This window comes from Homalodisca vitripennis, chromosome 3, assembly GCF_021130785.1.
Source record: "Homalodisca vitripennis isolate AUS2020 chromosome 3, UT_GWSS_2.1, whole genome shotgun sequence".
Classification (NCBI taxonomy): Eukaryota; Metazoa; Arthropoda; class Insecta; order Hemiptera; family Cicadellidae; genus Homalodisca; species Homalodisca vitripennis.
The window spans coordinates 66,434,891-66,461,648 of NC_060209.1; the positions used below are offsets into that span (position 1 = coordinate 66,434,891).

The following is a 26,758-nucleotide window of genomic DNA, read 5'->3' on the forward strand; positions in this document are numbered from 1 at the left end:
AGTATTAATGAAAGAGAGAAAACATCTAGATGGATTTATCCTACTTTATATATTGGATTGCTCTAAGATACACGTACCTATTGTAAGCAAATTAAGTAGAATTTAATTTTAATTTTTTTTATTTGCGTTTTGTGGTTGTTGAAAATAAGATATGTCATAGTGTTACTTGTTTTATGCAGTGTCATTAATATCTTGTAATATTCAGTTTGTATGTTAGGGAAATAAATTATTTATTTTTATTTTATTATTTAAAAAAAAGGCTACACCCTCAAGTCATTTCGTGTGAATATATCACATATTTAACTGTCTTATGGGTGTTTTAATTTGTTTTGAGATTGATTTATTATGCTATTTTCTCTTTTGATATTGGTTACCCATAAGTTCAATTTAAAAATATTCTTCAACACTCAGCCAAATCTCTTGAATTGACATGCACCACCGTCATCGATCTCAGTATTTCTCATATACAGTATACATAAAGCTTTAATCGCAATTTCAAGTATATAGTTCGTGTTCGAGATACCGTGCAGACAGACAGACAGAAATGAAATTCTATCACCCCAAGGGTGATAGGCTTCCAACTACTTTCTCTTATAATTCTACTCCTGCCAATAAAACACCTGGAATCTTTAAATAATATTCATAATAACAAACAAACAATTGTTTATTTTATATTTCAGTATATTGAATAAGTATAAACGTAATATGAAATGGAATCGTTGTATGTATACGGCAAATACTGTACGTTGAGTAACAAAAAAGGACATTAAAGTACTATATTCTGCTCCAGTTCACGTGTTTTTACTAATTGCTCTTATATAAAAGATTATTGTCAAGTACTGGTAATTATCGGTGGTTACCCATGGTTTCGTTTTTTTGTTTTGAATATCCGTCTATCATAATCGCTCTCAATAATTAACTTATACTGATAAGATTGCCTTCATGTACGGATCAATTTAAACGTCCTTCGAAAATTTGCCAACTCTCTGTTTAGAAGCACTTGGAATTAACCCCACTTACCCACATTTGTATTATTTCCGTACTTCTTAATTACGACGTCCGAGAAATGTGTTCTAAGAGCAATCATGCTTAATATCTAGACTTTAAATTGAAATTATTATTTATGTACAAAATAAACCAGCTCCTTTTAGTATAACGAGTCATTCGTTTTAAAGCACTACCGTGACATAACCATCGCGTCCTTTGAAAAATTGGATAATTTTCGTGACATAGTGCTCTCGAATTTTCTCTACAAAATTTGCAGACCTTCTGTAGTGATTATTGAGACAGACGTATTGAGGATTCAAATTTTAATTTATTAATCTACATTTTGTCACAACACATTTATACTTACGTTTCCTCTTGCATGGCATAGCAGCTGTACCTTGCAAGTACGAAAGTTACATCACACTACATTCACAACATATTCTGTTTTATACCGCTGTCACTCTTTCCTCACAAGATTCTCACTGCTTCCTGTCACTATTTACCCCAATACAACAGCAATGAAATGATAACATCGTTATAACATCTTCCTCGATCATACACTTGAAATTGTATTTGTAAGTATCCTATAAACGTTACAAATATTCGTTTTAGTACATTCATAAAATGTGTCACCCTTCCATCCCAAGTTTGACTCCCAGACACTTTACCTCATTATTCACATTCAACCTATCCTCCTAAATGTACATTTGTATTAGACACTATTAGACCAATTCTGTTCAACCATCTCTCAACACAGTAATTGGTTTTATCTCTTCACACCAAGTACGTATCCTTCTTAACATATCCATAGGTCATCTCTTTAACTCTTTTGTACTACCCCTTATCATAACCAAACCGCATATACCAACAAATCCATAGACGTGGTTCCAAGATCTAGTCCTGGGGTTACCACCGTTTAACACATTTCCCATGTTACACTTTCCCACTACCAACTCCACCTCTAGGTCTCTGAAATAGTCCGAAGAAGATTTCTGGAGCACTACTATACCATCCGGCACCATCAAAGATTCCTTTGATTTCATGAATTATTCTCAACACCTACCGCTTACTCAATGGATAGCTCTCAGTATGCTCTTCAGGAAATCGCCAATTCCCAATCCCTCCTGGAAACAGTACGACTGTTCTCTCTCTGGGTTTTATGTACAAGGCGCTCAACAGGTTATCACTGGTAGTAGAGACACTGTTACTTGAGACAGTGATACTTGAAAACTACCGAGTCTTAACATTAGTGTAGAGTGCACGTTTCCTTTACTCCTTTACTTCTTATGTTTGTGACAAATACGTTAACGGAGTTTTATTGAAAATCAACGCCTTGTATTTTCCGCTCTTAGCCGATTTGTCTTTTTTTCCGTTCTCTGAAATGCCTCATTAGTAAAAATTAAAATCATAATTCTTAGACTTGGCTTTCGCGGCTAGTTTCACGGCTATTATCTACGTTGTCCGAATCGCACCACGTCTTATTAAATGGGTAACATAATTCAAATTTTGAAATATTTTAACTAATCATGAAACGCTCTTCCACTGTACTAATCTGACGAAATGCATTATTGGTCCTTCCAGATGTGGTTTAGCATTAGTTGAGTGAATTATAGCTCTTCACAGTATGGCAAAAGTATTTCAAGATTGAAATAGTATTATTAATTCTCCAACGTGGTGTGAACCGGAAAAAACTACACGAAAATCAAAAATAAAATGAAACTGCACATTCTCAACAGGGTTGAGAGCTCTCCTTCTTTGTTTTATTACTGTCGGAAACTAAATTAACAACAATATTAACGGTTTGCTAATATAAATCAGTGTTTATATAGCGAGTTTATGGATTTTATGTTTTCACCTTCCTTTTACAAGTCATCATGTACTAGAATAATTGGGTGAGGGTTGGCGAAGTCATCACACGAGAGTTTAGACAAATTTTATTTCTGTATGAGTGTCTGTCTCTTTGTTTGCCTGTCTACCTGTCCACATGATATCTCAACAGCGAACTGACCTACACTTTTGTATGAAGCTTCATGTCTATATATGTGGCGAGTACAATGATACTCATTATTCTTATGATGTTTCTTGATGTAATTCCATGGGATTGGGCTGAGCGTTAGTGAACATTTTTACATTGGTCTTATGAGTAACTAGGATGGCAACGATAAAATTGCAGAATAAATAAATGTATACACAATCTGAGTACGATCATATGAAATTTTAATATTTTATTCCTACCATATTTTATTTTATTCCAAACTATATTCTATTCCTCATTTTTCTACTATAACCCTTTCCCTCTATCTTTATCTCTATTTGTCTTTTAGTTCATCAGTAATTAATATCTCAACAGTACTTTCTTGTATTTTCACTGGATGGCAACGGTCATGCGTGGATAGATCGGTCCTTTTTTATGTTAAAAGGAACCTTGTTATAACATTAATATAAAAAACTACATTGTTTAATTTATAACTTATATGGCCAACTAATAGATTTTATGAGTGATAGATACTTTATATAAAACATGAATCTGGGTGATGTAGAATATGAAATTTTATAACCGTTAAGTATTATATTCTTACATTATTATAATACTTAATTTACCAAAAGGCCGATATATTTAGCCACCATGAAATGTATCCTATTATTATTACTGTACATGTCCTACCCAAACTCAAGCTTTGGGGAGTGGGCAAGACAGTCAGGCTGTAACAGACAACCTATCACTAGGAGGCTGTGCTTCTCGACGTTAACAACATTGAAATATGGTAAACAACTGATCATTCGCCGTCACATTACCTAATTCTGTTCTGAATCATCACTTTAAAACCATGTTTTTTACATATGAGGGAGAGAGGACGACCCACTCTGTCCCATAGCCATAAGATATCTAGTTGCCTTATAAGATACATACTTATTAATTTCTAAATAACTTATCTATTAATTATATATTTATATATATATATATATATTATCAAACTAAAACAAAACAAACAGGTTTGATAAAACAATTACCTCAACTGTGTTCTCCAAATTAGAATTTAAATAATTAGTTTATCATTGTCGATAAAAAAGAAACGTAATTCTTACAATAGACTACCTCAGTCAAATTACTATCTTTCATATTGGCTGGGCGTCAACGGAGCCTTTTACTCGACGGAGGAACTGTGCTTGACAAATGTTCTGTCTGTCTGTCTTCCACAAGATATCTGGAGAACAAATGGACTTATAGACTTGGAATTTTGAACACAGCTTCATTTTTATGCAGGCACTATAGAGTTCGATAGTGGTGAATATCGGACTCGGCGGGATTAAACTTCTTTTCTAATAAGGTAAGATAGAGTTCGATGATGGTACATGTCCTTCTAGTAAATGTTTTTTATTTGGCCAGATTGCCATCAAAGATATAGGCTACCTACTATCTTCAACAGATGGGGGCCGGGGAAACAGTGGTTCTGGATGAGTACAGTACTTTCTGGTAGTAGTTAGATCCAAGGCAGCTTTACGGGCAATGACATGAATTTGTGGTCTTAGTCTAACGTCGTTTAAATAACACCTAATATAGTTTAAATCACGTTTATAGTCGAATGCCGTTTAAATAAACCACAAAGCTAAGCCAAGTCTGTTGCTCAATACATAATGTGGCGTACCCCTACTTTATAACATTAGTACTCATACCATTGTATAGGATGTTATTTATAAGTACCAAGTGCATAGAAAAGTAAACAGGAAATGAAAAGACATTTGTTTAATAACACGTGTCTTAATTACTTGTTATCATACAACATTAAAGCAAGTACTCAATTATTATCCAAGAGTTACTGATAGATTTGCAAATAATTTGCTATTGCTCTGCTCACTGCTAAGAAATTACTCTGATAAGATTACCTCTAAACTTAGCATGACCACATACGAGATGATCTAATGATGTATCTTGGTTAGTTCTTAACAAGTCCACTAACCGGTTAGTTTACAGGTATATTTAACCGTCAGACTTCGATTTTTACTGTTGTATGATTAGTCTTCAATAAATTTATTTAAAACGTTATAGTATTCCTTAAGAGCGTTATCTGTGAATGATTTTTGACTGGAACTATTTTGTTCAAAGTTAGTTATTCATTATGGTACTTTTATGTCAAAATCGTTCTATGAAAATTTAGGAATTACGGCTTTAATAAATGAGAGCGTTGTTCTTAGAGCTTGAAACATTCTTCTGCGACGCTATATCCGTCAACATCAAACATCAGAGATACCACTACACTACAAAATATAGCGTAATCTAGTGAAAAAGGTATTCCCATTGCCTAATCAGATGCACTATTGAGTGCACTACGATGTCGTAGACAAGATATCTAAGCACGATAAAGCAACCAAGCTTTCTACACATAACATAGCTATGGTGGGAAGGGTTGGTTCATTGTGAATGATGAGTTAAGATCCAGTTCACGTACCGCTTAGTGCAGCGTCGTAAATCTGACTTTGTCAATGACTTGACTCGAGGAATCTGGAGTAATGACCGTCTGAAAAAAACCAAATAAACATCGGCGACATTCCACAACGCTCATAACAAAATCCTGTACTATTTGGTACAGTTCCAAGGATTCAAATCTGGTTTTTGCTTCAAGGTCGCCTACATTATTTCCTGAAGATCCTAAGGAAATTGTTGACTGTCCACTAACGAAATTAAAGGTTATACCTATTATCATAATGCAATGTCACTCTGTTATATGCATATTTGTATGCAGATTTCTGAAATTATTATCTTATTATACAGTTAGAGTGTAAAACGCTGCTTTCTTTTTCTATACTTGTTATTTATAGGGTTTTTTGCGATATTAAGTTTTAGGAAATCTTGAGTGTAATATGACAAGACTTTAGAATTTTACAAACATTTGTTAAACTACGCCACTATCTTCGTCAAGAATCTTATCGACATCCCTGCAGTTAGGTTGAGGCGCCAACCGAATAAAGAGATTCGAGCATAATTAATGATATTTACTCATTACTCCAGCTCCTAGTCACTTCTAACCATAAACACAACATCATTATTTATTCCCTTATGTACAAAACTGACATCACTCCGTCTAAACTAAGGTGATTTTACTCGTATATACAAATAAACCGATCGGACCGAGTCGGTCGGACTGTCCTTTTACTCTCTGACTCCAAAATCACTGAACTTTTGACTCTTCCTTGGACCAGAAGAAACGTAAGAGCCAATTTTGAAGTCCCTAGGACCTTTCCTTCAAGGTTGTCGCACAGACGCAGGGCCGTAGTCAAACAGGTTTCTTCGGATGTTATTATCGGATCCTGGACCTAGATGGTGCCCAGGCCGAACCCTACCCCACGACCCGCTGGAACCCAATTCGACGTCCCCGCTAAATGTAACACTTTAAGAATGATTGAGATCACTCAATCTAATAACACCACGTAAGTAACATATAAAATAAATAACATTATTCAACTGATAAATTATAACAATCGTCCAGATTCAAATTTTAAAATTAATGATAAATCTCTTAGGAGAACAATGTAGTTCAGGCTCCTAACGCACATACTGTCTTGGTTAGTGAGAACTTTAGGGGGTGGGTGACAAGACCAATTTCGCTCCTGTCGGTGACAAAATAGTGACCACAGTGCTCTCAACATACGAACGGCGACACTGGGACGCAACGATCGCTAAGGTGCTTTCGTTTTAAACTGAGCACAAGACTAACAAACATGTTATCTGTAAGTAAAATATGAAGTTTCTGATGTTGGCTGGCTTGAAAATGAGTTATAAATACTCATGTGTGAGTTAAATAATCATATTAAATATTATATTTGAAACTACTCAACCGTTATGTATAATTTCATAATTATATCGCTATATTTGTTAAAACCAAAACTTTAAATTGCATTAAAGTCCCTACTGACGTCCACAAATGGGTCTTTATCAGCCTGTAGTGATAAAATAAGTATTTAAGATATCATAAAGTAGGTGATTTGTACCTCTGAAATTATTTATTTGATAGACATTGTTCAAGCGCATATTCAATTGGATGAGACCTCTTCATCGTTGCTTTCGTGTCGCAGCTGTGTCATGACCAAAGATGTCGCTAGCGTTTTGTTGTTGTGTCATCATCAAAGATGTCGCTGGCGTGTCGCTGCTGTGTCATGATCAAAGATGAAACATTTCTTGAGCAAACCCAGATGTCGTGTCGTACGCGCAGAGTTTTTTTGCGGTTAGGATAAATTAGCTTATTTGTATCGTGAGGTTTTGCTTTTTTGATGTTGATTGGTAGAGAAGGCTTAACAGCCCTAACTCCGCCTCTTTAATAAAGCAATTTTTCATTTCATACTATTCATCGTGTGTTACCAAATTTATTTCTTCAACTATAGTGTTTGTTAATCCATTAATGTGCATAGTAAGCAATAAAGATAGGTTCGTTTTATTTAACTTTCGGGCGTTTTAGATTTAGATTGTTTAGATTAGAGTTTGTGGCATTTTTTAATTGTATATACAAGGTGTTCCTCGTCGAATAAAACAATGGTTTGGTAGGACGATACAATATCTTTAATAACTCCACAGTGCTTTGAAGACACGAGTTGAAATTTAGCAAACGCTTACATTAACATACTATTGTATTAACTAAAAACCTTCAGGTGCATTGAAACGACAACAGTCTCATGTATATAATTTTAGTAAGTGGTAAAATATACTAAATGACCGCTTCAAATCATATAAATATAATTTGATATTGTTTTTCAATGTTGAATATGGATAAAAACAACGTTTTAGCGTCCATCCAAGTGTTCAAACAATTTTGGAGTTATCACTTGTGTACAGATTACCTATAAAAATACGTTTGTGTATTTTTAATACAACTTGCAGTTAACGTTCTCATGGACCTAGAACGGAATCAAACCGCCAAAACTGCAATATAAGACCAGAACCGAACTGGCGAGAAGAGATAACTGTTGAATTTTGACAGTTTTGCGGAACCATTAAACATAGCCGTTCTCGCTGCATAACTGTCTCGTTTAGAACCTCTCTTGAAAACAGAAAGTTCCCCCACTAGTTTTTATAACATACAAAAAGTATTTGACGTAGTTTGTCCCATTCATTACTAAGTACTGTTTATGGGACCCCAACAATATTGTCCGTTTTGTCCGGGGCCTACCAAAGCATCCTACAGCCCTGCATAGGCACACAGAAAGACGAACGGTTTGCCCTTAGATCTTTAAACACAAATATTAATACAGTACAGTGATTCATCGGAAAAAAAACTTATACGACCAGTTTCGAGTCCCTATCAGCTTGCTATCAGTTACCGCACTGACGGATAGACAGACGGACGGACTGCCTTTAGACCATTTAACACAAAAAACATAACATTATTTCCATGGACCAAAAGGAACCTAAGTACCCAGTTTCAAGCTTTCAGGAGTTTCTTATCAAGAGAATCGCACAGACGGATAGACTGACGGTCGGACTGCCTTTAGACCATTTAACACAAAAAACATAACATTATTTCCATGGACCAAAAGGAACCTAAGTACCCAGTTTCAAGCACTCAGGAGTTTCTTATCAAGAGAATCGCACAGACGGATAGACTGACGGTCGGACTGCCTTTAGACCATTTAACACAAAAAACATAACATTATTTCCATGGACCAAAAGGAACCTAAGTACCCAGTTTCAAGCACTCAGGAGTTTCTTATCAAGAGAATCGCACAGACGGATAGACTGACGGTCGGACTGCCTTTAGACCATTTAACACAAAAAACATAACATTATTTCCATGGACCAAAAGGAACCTAAGTACCCAGTTTCAAGCACTCAGGAGTTTCTTATCAAGAGAATCGCACAGACGGATAGACTGACGGACGGACTACCTTTAGACCATTTTACTCAAAAAAACATAACATTATTTCCATGGACCAAAAGGAACCTAAGTACCCAGTTTCAAGCTCTCAGGAGTTTCTTATCAAGAGAATCGCACAGACGGATAGACAGACGGTCGGACTGCCTTTAGACCATTTAACACAAAAAACATAACATTATTTCCATGGACCAAAAGGAACCTAAGTACCCAGTTTCAAGCTTTCAGGAGTTTCTTATCAAGAGAATCGCACAGACGGATAGACTGACGGTCGGACTGCCTTTAGACCATTTAACACAAAAAACATAACATTATTTCCATGGACCAAAAGGAACCTAAGTACCCAGTTTCAAGCTTTCAGGAGTTTCTTATCAAGAGAATCGCACAGACGGATAGACAGACGGTCGGACTGCCTTTAGACCATTTAACACAAAAAACATAACATTATTTCCATGGACCAAAAGGAACCTAAGTACCCAGTTTCAAGCTCTCAGGAGTTTCTTATCAAGAGAATCGCACAGACGGATAGACTGACGGTCGGACTGCCTTTAGACCATTTAACACAAAAAACATAACATTATTTCCATGGACCAAAAGGAACCTAAGTACCCAGTTTCAAGCACTCAGGAGTTTCTTATCAAGAGAATCGCACAGACGGATAGACTGACGGTCGGACTGCCTTTAGACCATTTAACACAAAAAACATAACATTATTTCCATGGACCAAAAGGAACCAAAGTACCCAGTTTCAAGCACTCAGGAGTTTCTTATCAAGAGAATCGCACAGACGGATAGACTGACGGTCGGACTGCCTTTAGACCATTTAACACAAAAAACATAACATTATTTCCATGGACCAAAAGGAACCTAAGTACCCAGTTTCAAGCACTCAGGAGTTTCTTATCAAGAGAATCGCACAGACGGATAGACTGACGGACGGACTACCTTTAGACCATTTTACTCAAAAAAACATAACATTATTTCCATGGACCAAAAGGAACCTAAGTACCCAGTTTCAAGCTCTCAGGAGTTTCTTATCAAGAGAATCGCACAGACGGATAGACTGACGGTCGGACTGCCTTTAGACCATTTAACACAAAAAACATAACATTATTTCCATGGACCAAAAGGAACCTAAGTACCCAGTTTCAAGCACTCAGGAGTTTCTTATCAAGAGAATCGCACAGACGGATAGACTGACGGTCGGACTGCCTTTAGACCATTTAACACAAAAAACATAACATTATTTCCATGGACCAAAAGGAACCTAAGTACCCAGTTTCAAGCTTTCAGGAGTTTCTTATCAAGAGAATCGCACAGACGGATAGACAGACGGTCGGACTGCCTTTAGACCATTTAACACAAAAAACATAACATTATTTCCATGGACCAAAAGGAACCTAAGTACCCAGTTTCAAGCTTTCAGGAGTTTCTTATCAAGAGAATCGCACAGACGGATAGACTGACGGTCGGACTGCCTTTAGACCATTTAACACAAAAAACATAACATTATTTCCATGGACCAAAAGGAACCTAAGTACCCAGTTTCAAGCACTCAGGAGTTTCTTATCAAGAGAATCGCACAGACGGATAGACTGACGGTCGGACTGCCTTTAGACCATTTAACACAAAAAACATAACATTATTTCCATGGACCAAAAGGAACCTAAGTACCCAGTTTCAAGCACTCAGGAGTTTCTTATCAAGAGAATCGCACAGACGGATAGACTGACGGTCGGACTGCCTTTAGACCATTTAACACAAAAAACATAACATTATTTCCATGGACCAAAAGGAACCTAAGTACCCAGTTTCAAGCACTCAGGAGTTTCTTATCAAGAGAATCGCACAGACGGATAGACAGACGGTCGGACTGCCTTTAGACCATTTAACACAAAAAACATAACATTATTTCCATGGACCAAAAGGAAACCTAAGTACCCAGTTTCAAGCTGTCAGGAGTTTCTTATCAAGAGAATCGCACAGACGGATAGACAGACGGTCGGACTGCCTTTAGACCATTTAACACAAAAAACATAACATTATTTCCATGGACCAAAAGGAACCTAAGTACCCAGTTTCAAGCTTTCAGGAGTTTCTTATCAAGAGAATCGCACAGACGGATAGACTGACGGTCGGACTGCCTTTAGACCATTTAACACAAAAAACATAACATTATTTCCATGGACCAAAAGGAACCTAAGTACCCAGTTTCAAGCTTTCAGGAGTTTCTTATCAAGAGAATCGCACAGACGGATAGACTGACGGTCGGACTGCCTTTAGACCATTTAACACAAAAAACATAACATTATTTCCATGGACCAAAAGGAACCTAAGTACCCAGTTTCAAGCACTCAGGAGTTTCTTATCAAGAGAATCGCACAGACGGATAGACAGACGGTCGGACTGCCTTTAGACCATTTAACACAAAAAACATAACATTATTTCCATGGACCAAAAGGAACCTAAGTACCCAGTTTCAAGCTTTCAGGAGTTTCTTATCAAGAGAATCGCACAGACGGATAGACTGACGGTCGGACTGCCTTTAGACCATTTAACACAAAAAACATAACATTATTTCCATGGACCAAAAGGAACCTAAGTACCCAGTTTCAAGCTTCAGGAGTTTCTTATCAAGAGAATCGCACAGACGGATAGACTGACGGTCGGACTGCCTTTAGACCATTTAACACAAAAAACATAACATTATTTCCATGGACCAAAAGGAACCTAAGTACCCAGTTTCAAGCTTTCAGGAGTTTCTTATCAAGAGAATCGCACAGACGGATAGACAGACGGTCGGACTGCCTTTAGACCATTTAACACAAAAAACATAACATTATTTCCATGGACCAAAAGGAACCTAAGTACCCAGTTTCAAGCTTTCAGGAGTTTCTTATCAAGAGAATCGCACAGACGCATAGACTGACGCACGGACTGCCTTTAGACCATTTAACACAAAAAACATAACATTATTTCCATGGACCAAAAGGAACCTAAGTACCCAGTTTCAAGCACTCAGGAGTTTCTTATCAAGAGAATCGCACAGACGGATAGACTGACGGTCGGACTGCCTTTAGACCATTTAACACAAAAAACATAACATTATTTCCATGGACCAAAAGGAACCTAAGTACCCAGTTTCAAGCTTTCAGGAGTTTCTTATCAAGAGAATCGCACAGACGGATAGACAGACGGTCGGACTGCCTTTAGACCATTTAACACAAAAAACATAACATTATTTCCATGGACCAAAAGGAACCTAAGTACCCAGTTTCAAGCTTTCAGGAGTTTCTTATCAAGAGAATCGCACAGACGGATAGACTGACGGTCGGACTGCCTTTAGACCATTTAACACAAAAAACATAACATTATTTCCATGGACCAAAAGGAAACCTAAGTACCCAGTTTCAAGCTTTCAGAGTTTCTTATCAGAGAATCGCACAGACGGATAGACAGACGGACGGACTGCCTTTAGACCATTTAACACAAAAAAACATAACATTATTTCCATGGACCAAAAGGAACCTAAGTACCCAGTTTCAAGCTCTCAGGAGACATGACATCGCACGACGCATAGACTGACGCACGGACTGCCATTTAACTCAAAAATTATAGCAATCTTCCCTAGACCAAAAGGAACCTAATTACCAAGTTACGAGTCTTTTGTATTTTGCATGAAGAGTTGTCGCTCAGATGGATAAACAAACGGACAATGAGACAACTCTAAGGCGTTCTCAAGTCCTTAATTGTATTAGTACAAGTATTAGAGTAATGTCATTCGGCATAATTATTTCATCGTATAACATTATTTGTTATTGCATTACTAACCATTTCATTCCTTACTAAATATTTATTTTTGAGAGACTTTTTTCTTTTTGGATAACTTGTTGTTGTTCACTTGAAAAAGAAACTAATAAGCCTCTCATAGCACTTAGTTCTTAAAGGAAATTAGCAGTGCTTTTAGAATGACAGAATATTCAGTATAGGTAAGGTTGAGGTAGAGGTCGCATCCTGTCAATATCCCACATTACATCTATCATGGAGAGTTATCTGTGTCAGTTACTGGAACAATATTTGTCTTAATGTCTTGTCACCAAAGGTCTTGGCAGAAGGGTAGGCTATTTTTATTCCAGTCCCTTTAAGTCAAGGCGAGCAGTGGATATGATACTCCATAGACCTAAGCAAACCTATCGACCAACCTTTCACCTCAAAATTCCGATATTCACTGTATGACTGACAATCCTGGACATTCACTGGATTGCCCCGGTTTTTGCTGCTCAGTTTAGGTTCCAGTATCAGGTTCAATCCACCTCAAAGACATATTTCGTTCATTTTTTTAGGTATAATCCATCCTGACTTGAACATCCCTGGGGGTTTGTGCAACTTACTGTAAAAAATTACAATACAGAATCTCTGAAAGTTGTACTTGTTATAATTTGTAAATAAAGAATACTGTTAAGAGCATGATGTACTGGTAGATATCTCAGTTTTAAACCTATAGCAGCAATGTTACACGTTTACGATCTTATTTTTAACCATAAAATCGTTGGAAATCTTTCATTTTTAAAATTTGATTAAATACGTAACCAAGCGCTTTTCAGTTTTTTGTATTTCTAATGGTTGTTCAGAAATAAATCTCAAAATTCTATTAATAATCATTAAAATATTCATAATATATTTATACACTTTATAAAAAAATTAAAAGTGTTTGGATGCTTATCAATCATATATTTACAATAGCATAGGATTACGAAAAAAATAAGGGTGACATTAGAAGTTTGACACTATTGTTACAGAATTATGTATTCATGGTCCACCCTGCGTATATTTCACGAACTTCAGAACGCCTGTATAGTTTAAACCGGCAATATAGTAACATTACTCACTTACTTTGCGTAGGGTTTCTTCAGGCGTTACACTTACACTTTAATTTCCTGTTGATTGTACTCGAGATTTTAACATTTCTTACAACCATTTAGTGATTTTACCTTTTTTTATCAAAGGGTCTAACTTTAGATATATTTAGAATATAAAACTGTGGCAAGTTATACCAAGAAGAATAACAGTTATTATAAACAAGAAAAATATTTTAGTCTAGCTTTAGTACTAAAACTTAGCAATTCGCTAAATGTAACTTGGGAAGTTTTAAACCCACATTGTAATTCAAAATATACGTATGTACACTCACAAATATATTTTTTTTAACAGTAGCGAAATTTTAATATTATATAACTAGTAATAATTGTGTAAAATTATTACAGTAACACTAAAATATTGTTCATCTCGTACACTATTATATCTATACCTGCAAAGAAAGTCAAGCAATTGCTATCTTAAGAAAAGTGTAACAGTTTTTAAATTCTGGATATGAAATGACAGTTAATTGAAAAATTTAGAGCTCAGGTATTGAAAATTATTACGAAAAATAACTTATTTACTTATTATTTATTCGTCATTATAAATAAATAATTATAAAGTACATTATTCGTTTCCTTTGATTAATTTAGGAAATTAGTTTTCAAAAGTTTTACTATAAATATGAAACGGCATCAAGTTTTATATATTTCCACTTCTAATATAAAAGACGACCTCAGAACTTTAAAATTGAGACGAAAATTGAATGACATTTTTATCTTTTAATAATTATAATAATTAGTACTAATAGTAAAAATATTTTTTTTTACTACTCACAAGGAATAATTTAGAGTAATTCGTTACTTATATATTAATTATTTGTACGATCCTTCCAAGCATTGGTTGCCGTATCGGAACTGTAATCTGGAGTTAATAAGTGCACAATAAAGCGTTCTTAACAGTGATTTGTCACAAAAAAGTTCTTAAAAAGTTGAATTTTATCATGTGTTATCTTAATGTTCAATTCAAATGAAATGGACGTGAATTAAAAGAATTATATTCACGAAGTAGTAACAGTTAGAAATTATTTTCAATATTTCTAACTGTTACTACTTCTAGAGGTTAAGACGAAGATTATTATCTTCGTTATATTTTCTATATAAGTTGTTTATTTTTATTAAATCATAGGTAGTAGTAGGAGCTATAAAATAGGATTTCGGTTTAAAACATTGTTTCGGTAGTCATTGTACTTTTCTGGCAATGTAACGAGATAAGATATTATTGTTGCTTTCCTGAGCGATATTACATTGCTAATCTACATTGTTGAGAAACATTACATTTATTGTTTTCCAAGTTATTTTAATAAAATGCGTTTTTAATGATTTTTTAATTCTTTGTCTTCTCTTGGAAATTTGGTAAAGGCTTTTACTATTTGATCAAGAATATTTTAAGTATTCTAAGAACTCAATAATTTAGCTTTCCACAGTTTATAAAAAATTTAAACTATCTTATTGTTGCTATTAAGAACGTTGTATTACGAAAGTATTACCATCACATTTTAACTTATCTTTCAGCGCGCACGCACGCACGCACGCACACACACACACACACACACACACACACACACACACACACACACACACACACACACACACACACACACACACACACACACACATCAAAGGTTTTTGAGAAGTTAGCAACTTACTTCTAGCGCGCGTTGCTAACTTCTTAAAAACATCCATCATGTTTAAACCATGATAAATGTGTGTTTTTTTTTTACTATTTTTTTAAACAAAAATTTTACTTTTTAAACAAGCTGGCTGGGATATTTCTAATAAAAAAAAACTTTTGATTCAAATTGCCGAGACATTTTATTTAAAAATGAGTTTGTTTAATGTAATGCCTAGGTACAGAGTATCGCCTGAGGTCGTACTGACCGCCAATGTAATCTATTAAATTATCTACAACACATAAGACAATAGATTTATCTTATGTAGTCTATGCATAGAAAACAACATCAAAATTGATTCAATTCAAATAAATTAAACAACGGCAAACTATAGAGCAATAATAAATAGAACAAAGAGATCAAAACTGTAAATTAAGCTAATTGCAATAAATAATACAGATATCTACAAATATTTGATAGCACTTAATAGCACTTATATATTACTTTAGTTTGTAGGTTTCGATTATGTGATACACTTAAAATTCAAATAAATTAGTTTTGAATAAGCTTAGGGAGCTCTGAAGTGATTATTTATAATACGTAGACATTTTGTTGTTCCAAAATACAATACAAGTTATTATCAAATTCTTGTATTTGCATGAACAAAATAACGTATGTGGCAGTGTGCCACAGTGTACCATATGTGTAGTTTCGACAGTAGTATTATCTCACTTTAAAAGTAGGAGCAGTGCGAATTCAAATCATTTACTAAGGGATACTGGAAATTAGTTTTCTTCAGTATTGTGGGATGGCACGTTAATAGCTGAAAGTACAAAAAACACAGAGGAACTCTGCAATAATAAGATGTAACGAACCATTCGCTCTTTTACTACAATTTTACAAATGTATTTACTTTGCTATTTTCTTGTTGCTATCATTGTTACCCATACCACTAATGTAAATATGTTATATAATACTCAGCCAAATCCCGTGGAGTGACATGCACCATCACTAAACTCAAGTCTATGGATCATTTTCGAGATATCATGCGGACAGACAGACAGAAATGAAATTTTCCAGTCCCACGAGTGATAGTTTCGCTAAAGCTCAGCCAAAAACCATCCATAATTAAATACACTATGAAGCGTCGTGGGCAACTCGTATACAACGTAGGGCCAGGCCTACCACTCTCCACTGACTGTACATGCATTTGTTGTTTCTGATGGCTGTTGTTCACAAATCTGTTACATTAATTTACTCCATGCATAGTACATGATCCACCTTTAAAATATAACTGATTTGCATTGGTTGAGAAGTATACATTAGGTAATAATGTAATATAAAATCTAGGTTATGTCTCGCTAAATGTTAGTAAGAAATCGACAGTTAGCATTGTCAAAAGCGCCTCCCTTTTAAAGACTTAATTCTTGAACTAATTTCAATATATAACAAAATCCCTGTGTTCGTCAACTAAATTTAGAGTTCCGATGTCAATAAAATGTCAAATAAAACTTCAACGTCACTGCATACTTTAATAACCACGCTGACATCCCATTGCTGTCAGAGCATAAAGAAGGCTGCAAAATAACACATCTCCCACTGCTCTGTGTCTATGAGGAGAGCTCCTAAAGCAGTTTCAATAACGTTCACCATTTTAACGAATGTTTGACAACTTTACAAAGCCGTATTTTTATTATTCTCAGTGCTCAGTATGATAATACGACGTGGTGGTGAGGTAAAATGTTTATCTACTGTTGGTAGTGTTGTGTTGATTTGACCTGAATTAATCGCCACGAAAAGACTAATACGTTAGAAGCTTAAACATCTGTTTGCATTATAGACTTTCATCTCCGAGTGTTCTTTCATATTTGCTCATTCCTCGAAATTATCTAGAAATGTATTCACTTTTGGTAACCTAATTGCACAATATATTCATATATTCAATATATTCATCTTGAATCAAATTGTTTTATTTCTTTTATCAACCCAACAAATCAATCCAAAATGTGAGCACTTGATAACATGAATTTCTTATTTTTCTATCATTTGATCCCAACAGAGACTTTCTTTGAATTTCAACATTTCCATTTGGTGTTTTGTTTATACAATGTTTATACTATTTCCATCATGGCAGTTCATGAAATCATTAAATATTTTAAAGCGATTTTATAAATTCTTTTGTTGAAGAATTTAAAAACAATTTATGTTCACTTTAGTCATTAGATTTACTACAATATTTGCTGTGGTATCGTCTTTACAATAAATCGAATTGTCGATTTAATTGATTACAGGTTATTGATTTTATTGTATATCAAAAGTGGAAGCTAACCACAATAAACTAGTTATACAAAACTAAAGTAATAATCTAGTCCATGACATACAGCGTATCTTTTATCTAAGAAAGTTTTGGACGGTAATCTACAATTTGAATGTTAGTTTATCTGCAACAAGTTAAGGCTTATCAAACGTTCTAAGGTTTCTGGAAAATATCTGGTATATTGTAGATACATTATCTCAAGATTTTAGATAAAAACTATCTCAAAATATTTCAAGACCGTTAAACATTCTGAGCTACCTTGTTCTTGATAAACACATTAAAAACAGTGCTAAGTTATTGTATTTTTTACGCTTTGATTTTGGAATTAGAATTTTTTAACATCATTCAAGACAGGGATATAATATTAAAATATAAAATTAACGGATACAAAATTAACGAACTTGGTATTATGATCTTGAACTTTGGTGCAAAACAAGCAGATTTAAAACATATATTCCGGCACAGTTGTAAGAAAGTAAGACGTCGTATGAGGCTGTCATCTCGAATTATAAAATTAAATTTGCATTATCTGAGAAGGTAATTTTACCTAAAAATAAAGTTAAACGAACTCGTTATAAACAAAACAAAACATGATGCTATGTTGATATTGATATTGATTGACTTGTTAATATAATACTATACAAACTTTAAATACTCGTACTTCATAGGAATATCAGTGGTTTCTAAAGATTTGTACTTGGTTTTATTGCAATCACATAGAACTTATCTTTACAAACGTGTGCTCTTATATAGTTTCCGGTTGTTTTTTAAATTTATCAAAATCTTGTACAGCAGCCATCAGAAACCATTACGGGATATTAAAACAAAATTGTGGGTACAAAGTTTGTTGTACCGCTTGGTTCTGTGGGTGATTTAGAATTTTCTTACCATTCATACATGAATACATTCTTGAAGCTCTTGTCTTATTGGAAATTATCTATTAATTTAATCAAACTCTCCAAACTCTCCAAACTCTCGTACTCACGTGAGTACGAAAGGCCTCACAAAAATAAAAACTTTATATTATTGGAGAGTGTTTAAATTAACAGATTCATACATGAATCTTTGCACGACTAGCCTCTTGAACCCTTAAGGATATAAAAAATACATAATTAAAAAGTAGTTATTTGGTCATTGCTAACATACGTTTCCTTTCGGTTTATGACGAATAATTATGGACGAGATAAAGTAGCTGCCACCTGAAACTATTTATTAACACTGTTTCTTCTCAATTAAGTACTACCCTGTTCCAAGTTTACTAGTATTTAATTCATTTTAGTTTATAATTATAAAAATTGTATACTATCTTATCACTGTTTTCACTGTCTTAAAGCCTCTCGTGACATCAAGAACAAACGTTGTCAATGGTCTGGTGTCTCTAAAACCCTGCATTATTTTGCACTGCCATGTATGTACTGAGTTATAGTCATTCCTTTTTTTAAACTAACGGCTCTTGGATTCAAGACGGGGAAATCAGTAATATTTTTCAAATGGGTTTAAACATTTTTTCTTAAGAACTTTTGGTGTGATCAGTAAAAAAAGTTATTAGCGTTGAAAGAACCTCCTTCTCATAGGATAAATTTAACTTGAAACCACCATCTTGAAGACAACTAAAAATATGTTATTGAAATAGATGTTTGGAATTGTATCATCTATTTGAAAAATATGATGATCCAATTTTTTATGATGAGACAAAATGGACATCAAAAAGGGCATAAAATTCTACGAGTACACATGTAACACTCTGTCCAATATGGGTAAAATTCTAACTTCGATGAAACAGTTGAAACTGGTCAACTTAGAGGACTAATTTTCTGTAATAAACCTTTATTTAAAAAAACTAGGTTTTATTGGCTTAAGCTAAACCATATAATTACAACATTGTGGAGTAAATAAGCAACTAAAATAGAATAGTACGATATTACAGTCAACCCGCTGATAGGAAATGGAAGTTTTTGTCTCTTACAGATCTTCAGGGTTTCTGCTCTCTAAACGGTATTCTACAAGCAGATTTAAAACATATATTCCGGCACAGTTGTAAGAAATTAAGACGTCGTATGAGGCTGTCATCTCGAATTATAAAATTAAATTTGCACAATGTGTCCATTTCCCTTAGGAAGACTTACATTTGGTACAAGACTCGCTTCTTCATTGTGAGTGGCGCAATTCCGAATTATGAGGGGGGGGGGATTGATAGTGTTTGTATGGTAGAGGCTCTTACTATTTTAAGTTTTCTTGAATTCTATGAGTGACATCCTTATCCTCAGATTCATCGGTTAATTCAGCCTTTCAGTTAGTTGAAAATGTCTTCTCTAGGTGCAAAGTGTTGAAGGATAAAAGTGATTCTTTTCCTTCGCCCTTACGGAATAATGGGTATTTCGAATTTACTTCAACCTCCTTAAGTAATGGATATTAAATAGTTAAATCTAACAGTCTTTTCATTTCTTCTTTTCCTGGCTCAGTCAGCCAACTGTTGCTCGGTTGTCTTTGGTGTCTACACATTCTTTTATGGAGAGTTTAGTTAATAACCGTGTAAAGAAAAGATGTAACATAATTAAATGCTATAGCTACCACTCTTTCTCTATGACTTTTGCTCATCTAAAGCTTCCCCAGTGCCGGATTCACCACTCGGCCATAGCCTACGACTGGAATTCATATGCAGTCCGGCGGTTTGCGTGTTTAAACGAGCAGGGGCCGGCCTTGGTAAATAAAAAAGGCCTGTTAAATTAAATCTGTGTTGGAAATTAAATGCTCTAATAGTGGTTTACAAAATAACACGCCCAATACAAGTGACTTTTAAAGCTCTATAACGTGACCTATAACGAATATTTGTAGCTGCCCGGTTATGATCAAAATTTAAAACGGTAATATAAGATGAATTTCTCATATCATTTTAAAATTTAAACAAATATAACCAGAAACCATACACTTATACCTATGTTGTATAAACTTTTGGTCTTAATCGAATCACAAGTTTTGTAAATTATTTTCCATATCTTTCTAAACGGAGAAGTAACAAACTAAAGTTTAATTCAATTTCCATTATTATAGCTCTATTTTAGTTTGTGGTCAACTTTCAAACTTGTGTCTAAACGTCTGACTGATTCGCGAATAGTTGTTGAAATACATTAAAATGTACAGTTTGTATACACCGATATACATATAATCTACCTAGATTAATATGCTTGTATGTTGTGTTTTTCGTGTATTTTACTGAAATGTGGTATTGGTCGCATCATCATCTAATCACACGTTACAAATACAATTTGTTAGTTCTATGCGGCAAATTAAACCAGGTTTTTGAATTATAAGGTTTTAAATAACACATAAAAACATAAAAAGTCGTATACAACAGTATTACTTTTAACAAATAAATTATTATGCGTTGGGTTTCTAACTCAACAGGTTTTATGTAGTATACAATGATTAATGTTCAATTCCTAGAACATTAATCATTAACATTGACTCCATTTTGTAACTTCTAGTGTTTAAGAAATCATAATTTTAAATTCTAAAAACGCAAAAAAGTCTTAGCCTAGGCCCTCAAAATTTGTAAACTCGGCACGGAACTAGCCGTGTAGTATCTTAAATTACATAATTGTATCTTCCTACCTGCACCATTTCCATGTTGACTGTACTGGTCGAGTGACTTAGCTATTCCTTAGTTGTGCAAGTATCACTTTAGTTCTATTTGCATGAAACAGCTACTCTGATCTGTCCATGTGTTTGGTGCACTCTTAATATCTTATTTAGAGACTTGATTACAGTTTTCATGCTTGGCAAACTAATTTATTAGAAATTGAAAAGTTACTGTTTGAGCTAATTTAACAGATCAGAACTTATGCCTGCTCTTTCAAACCTACAAAATAATACTAATAATATGTTTTATGTGGTAGAAATTTGTATTTAATAGCAAGGACATTTATTAGTAAAGTAAATGTGAATAGAGAACTATTATTATACCGTTTTGAGAATACCACTGAAGAACTATAACAAGTTGTGCAAATTTTGTGTAGTACATAACTTTCTCTAGAACTGTCATTCAGCATTTAGAGAACTTTTAACTATCACAAACCACGACGATGGGTCAGAAATATTGTTTGAAAACTCGAGTAAGCCATCTAGAACTCGAGATCTGGACGGACCCAGCTTAGTAATACGTAAAGAAAAATATGGATTGCAGTTAGTTTAAATGTGGGATTTTAGTGACTATAACACTGTTTACAGCTACTTACATCTTTTTGTCCCAGCTCTTGAGTTGTGTATGTTCAAACCTGAGTTGAATGTTCCCACAGATCACTCTGTTTGTTCGAATTAGGAAACCTCTATGTTTCTAAGGTCATTATCTCATTAATCTCAGCGAACTAAGACTGAATGAGTTGCTCTTCTAAATACTCTATGGAAATACTACATCTTTTAAAGCACAGAAAATTAAAATCAAAAGTTACGGGTATCGTAGTACAAATCCATTCAGATTTTTTTATTTTTAGACGTAAGCCGGTCGTAAAACGTAACGTCAAAACCTGAAATTTGTGCAACTTTTTACTATAACATATACGATTTATACGGAAACATGGAAGGGATCCATAACTCTGATTGGTTATTTAATACTGGATTTTATTTAATAGTTTATGCCGTGTATTATCCTGCATATGATTTTCTGAGACGGATTCAGAACATTTTGGGAATAATTATGATAATTTAAAAATATTAAAATTTAAAAGTATGAAAAGTTTTTGAAAATTGAGAGGAACTTCGCGCGTTGATTCTCCCCGGACCTACTGGAACTGAGTTAGTGAACACTGTATGATATAATGATATAGTTGTGAGTCATATCTTATCACGAGATCACTGCTGATATCGTTTACGATCTCTGTAATCTTAATCGATGTAGTGTGTAAGCGCGTCGCCAAGGCCAGGACAATGCTGAGGTGATGGCCAGAGTGGGGACTGGCCGGGGCCAGAGTGTAGTATCCTGGCGAGGAGTGTTGTGGGGGGGACCGTCCACAACGATGCGGGGCTCCACGGCGGGCATTACCGACGGTCTCCGGGGACACTCCGCGGTCCACTACGCCTTCCTCACCCTCCTGGACACCCTCCTGTCGACGCTGGTCATCTCCCCGTTGGTGGTCTGCTACTGGAGAGGAACCTGGGGCATCATGGACGTCTACGTCTACCCCGATAATCCGGGGCACAGCGGGTTGGCGTCTCTGGCCTCCGGGCTGGGCGGGATCCTCGTGTTCACCCTGGGGCAGAACCCCCTGGCCAGGTGTCTCCACCCTGACCGCCACCGGCTCGTCTACTACTTGTGTTCTCGCGGGTATACCGCCGTGTTCGGGTTCTGTTGCGTAAACTCGTGGCGAGGCGCCTGGAAGCTGTTAGACCTCTACACGGGCCCCGGTGTGGACGTGGTCGTAGCCGTCACCCTCTCCGCCGTCGTGACGCTGGCCGGCGCTCGCACACTCCGCAACATCTCGGCGCCACCCTTCGCCATCGTCACTGACCGCCGCGAGGGCTACTTCGAGGTCCCGACCATGTTTAAATATGTGAGTACCACTTCTCTTGTTTCGTCGGCAAATTTCATACAAGCCAAGTGCAGATGAGGAAGGTGAAGTACTAAGTAAATTTTTCTCTCCTATTTTTACTCCTCAAAAACCACGTACACATATATACTTATTATTTAGGTTATACATTAGGTCCCCAAAACACTTCACACCACATAAAACCTCTAATTATTTCTCAAACATAAATTACAACACTTATTGCAACATGACTTTCCATTTAAGAGCTAAAACCGCCGGGATTTCATGTTAAGCTATGTTGTGACCCACTTCACTCTATCGATTTTTCAATACACTTTACTTTTGTTTTACTCTTTATCAACAGTTTTAATATAAGGGAATTCTTAGACAGCTTTGCTTGTTGTCAGAGAGTTGATAACATATTGTAGTATTGTATGTTTGCTCTGTCTGGACGTTATCTCTCTGCTTGATTCTGAGAGTAATGTTCTATAAATGATCAGTGTTACATTATAAACTAATATGAGTAACCAAGACGTGCTGGTATGTTGTCCAATACGGTTCTTTGGGTTTTGGGTTGGAATTTTAATAAATGCTCTTGAATAGCATTTTATAAGGATTATTTTCATTTAATTTAGGCGAAACGTGAAAATTTATAATTAACATAATAAGTTTAAATTTAAGTTAATATTATTTTTATTACAAATAACTAAAATTAATCTTATGTAAACTACCATTTGAGTAGTCGGTGAACGATAGAAATATTCAACATAACGGACTTAAATCTGTATTCATAAATGGGTTTTACTGCTAAAATTATTTTCCTAGACCACACAAGACGTCGACTACAAGAGTCAAGTTGAAACAAATAATATATTGTATCAATACCGAACTGAGGCTCCGTTGATAATTTCCGACGAAATATGTTGTTGAGCTAGTATAACTGGACCGATTGAGAAAACACGAGCAATGTTTGTCTCATAGCCTATTATCGCTTCAAACTGTTCATTGTTTCCGTGTAAGGCACTTGTTAGTGTAAAATAACAGTCACATTATCAGTGGCTATTGTTTGATTAGGAATGACTGCAATTGTTTCACTATTGTGATTTCCTATTACAGAATCTCGTCATACCCATAAAGTTCGACCAACTTTATGTCGCGATTTATTCGTACTATAGTCATCACGAAAGAATGTTGTTGATAAACTCTCACAGGTGTGTTCTAGCAAAATTTGTAGCTATGCTATTTTTATAAAATCATTACATATTTTACACTAAAAACACGAACTTATACATGAGAATGACGAGAAAAATATTATTTTTTTTGTAATTAATGTAATTAGCCGTATAGAAATCTACTATGTCATATTCACTCAAAAATTTTACCTTGCGGTGGACCTAAAACTATTTATTATTAAATTGCGTTTTACAAACGAGGTGATGCCGAAATTACAAATACGAATAACATCCTAAAGAAACTTTTGCTAAGTGCTATGAACAACGTTATTTATCATACAAAAAAAATAAAACTTACACGTCAATTTAATTTTTATTGCATAATAACTCAAAATATTAATACTGACAAGTTTGCATATCAAAATCAGTTGTGTTTTGTGCATTTCTTTTACTGAAATAGCAAAGGTTGAGATTAACGCACTGAACAAAAAACCATGAACTGTGCGACAGATGATTTTTCAGATCTCTGTTATAAGGAAACAAAAAAACAATCATTTTATGGGCCAACTTAAACAATAAAAAAGAGCACTTTCTCTTTGTAACTATGAGCTGGATTTAGGTACAAAGCGATTGTAGTATTTCTTTACGAAATCGATAACACCGTGATTATTTTAATCCAGACATGAACATATATGTCCAGATTTAAATTAAAATTAATGATCACTCATTTACTATTTCTTTAAATTATTTGAAATATTTTATCATGAATAGATACATATATTATATGGTAAGTTAACCTACATGCATTAGTTATGATAAAATGATTGATTACACCTCCATGGGAAAATTGATTAAATGTTTTCTTTACTAATTACTAATTCTGCAGATGCCAAAAATGTTAAACAGTACATCAAACGTGCAGGTCGTGTATTCTCTTGATAGTATTTGTCACGTTTTCATTTTAAGTGGTTCTTGATTGAGTGTTCGTTTAACTCCAGAGTTATCTCACTTTAAGATATCTTCACGGATGGCAGAAACAAAAATCAAAGATTTTTGTATCATTACATCGAGATTTTAGACATTTCAGTTAGGTGCTTTAGGCAATTTGTAATAGGTCCCAAGAAACATGTGAGTTTTATGGCATTTACTTATGAGTTACGACTTTAAGGAAATTCCTGTTTTTTAACGATTATAACTTACTGAATTATGAATTTTCTAATGACATGTGATTTAAGAAAATTATATGATTTTACACAGATACTAGCAGTTACCTACCGTTTCGCACGCAACTTCCTGCTGAACAACTGGGAGATCATAGACATATCTTTGTTAAATTAGGTAAAAAATGCTCCTCTGATAAGTGATTATCAGTGGAAGATGTTCAATTTTTTTATATATTTTCAAATAATTGGACTTTTAAGTATAACGGGCCCGATTTTAAGATCCTGAAGTTGGAGAGAGACGCAGTTTTTATAAGTATAATTTAAATCCACCGAATTGCCAGGTAAATGTTGAGGATATTTTGAGAATGAAGTTTATTGGTTTACGGTTTTATGAGTAACCCAACTTCAATACGAACCGGTTCGATGCGATGCCAGGTGTCTTGTAAATATAACCAAATTAATCTTGCATAGGTAGAGGATGTTGAAGAGGTGAGATATGGTGTTGGAAGTAGATTTCAGAAGCCTACCAATATGTCCAAGCTTACATAGATATATCTTGTTACATGATATATTCACAGTTTTATTCATTAATTGACCGTTGATAGTTCATATTTTATAATCTTATATAGTTGTACTCAATTCGTTTATAAATGTATTTATTCAGCTATTTTTTCGCTTCCATCACGATTCCCAATAGGAAAAATGTAAAAATATTCGCGAATAATAAGTCAAATCTCATTAAGTGACCTCATCTACCTCCTCACCTTCACCTCCTCTACCTCAGTTCTGTATAAAAACTATGCTTCATGCAAAATTTTCATGCCTAGAGGTCAGTTTGTTTTTTAGATATATTGCGGGCAGACGGACAGATAGAAATGAAGTATTTCAGGCTTTCGAGCGATATAGGCTTCGGTAACGCTTGACCATTATCTTAATAATTGAGTTGGACAATGGTTAAGCATTTGTATATAAATTAGTATGTTTTGTTCCATACACCTTCTTTAATTTCCCCGTTCTTACCAAGACCTAAAACTGTTGTTTTTAGCTTCTATGTTAAACTTGGTATTGGGATATACACCAACACCATTTATATGTAGTGGGAATATCTATTTTTTTCTCTTAGGACAAGAAGCTTATAAATTGCACCTAGTCCTATAAGAACCTTTGCGCTCCTTACTGGAGTGACAGGATATTCTGGATGGGTAA

The 26,758-nt window shown here is 34.8% G+C and overlaps 1 protein-coding gene across 5 annotated transcripts in view; it reads left to right on the top strand.

Annotated features, from left to right (window-relative positions):
* The window catches only part of LOC124357000, a 91,015-nt gene that overhangs the window by 45,581 nt on the left and 18,676 nt on the right, over positions 1-26,758 (top strand). Inside the window, exon 1 of one of the 5 annotated variants that reach the window (XM_046808362.1) lies at positions 22,584-23,241. The exons of 3 other annotated variants lie outside the window; for them this stretch is intronic. In XM_046808362.1, coding sequence (XP_046664318.1) covers positions 22,630-23,241 — 612 coding nt within the window. In that variant the 5' untranslated portion in view covers positions 22,584-22,629. Of the gene's footprint in view, positions 1-22,583; positions 23,242-26,758 lie in introns of those variants that run through there. One more of the 5 variants, XM_046808361.1, reaches the window with a different exon arrangement.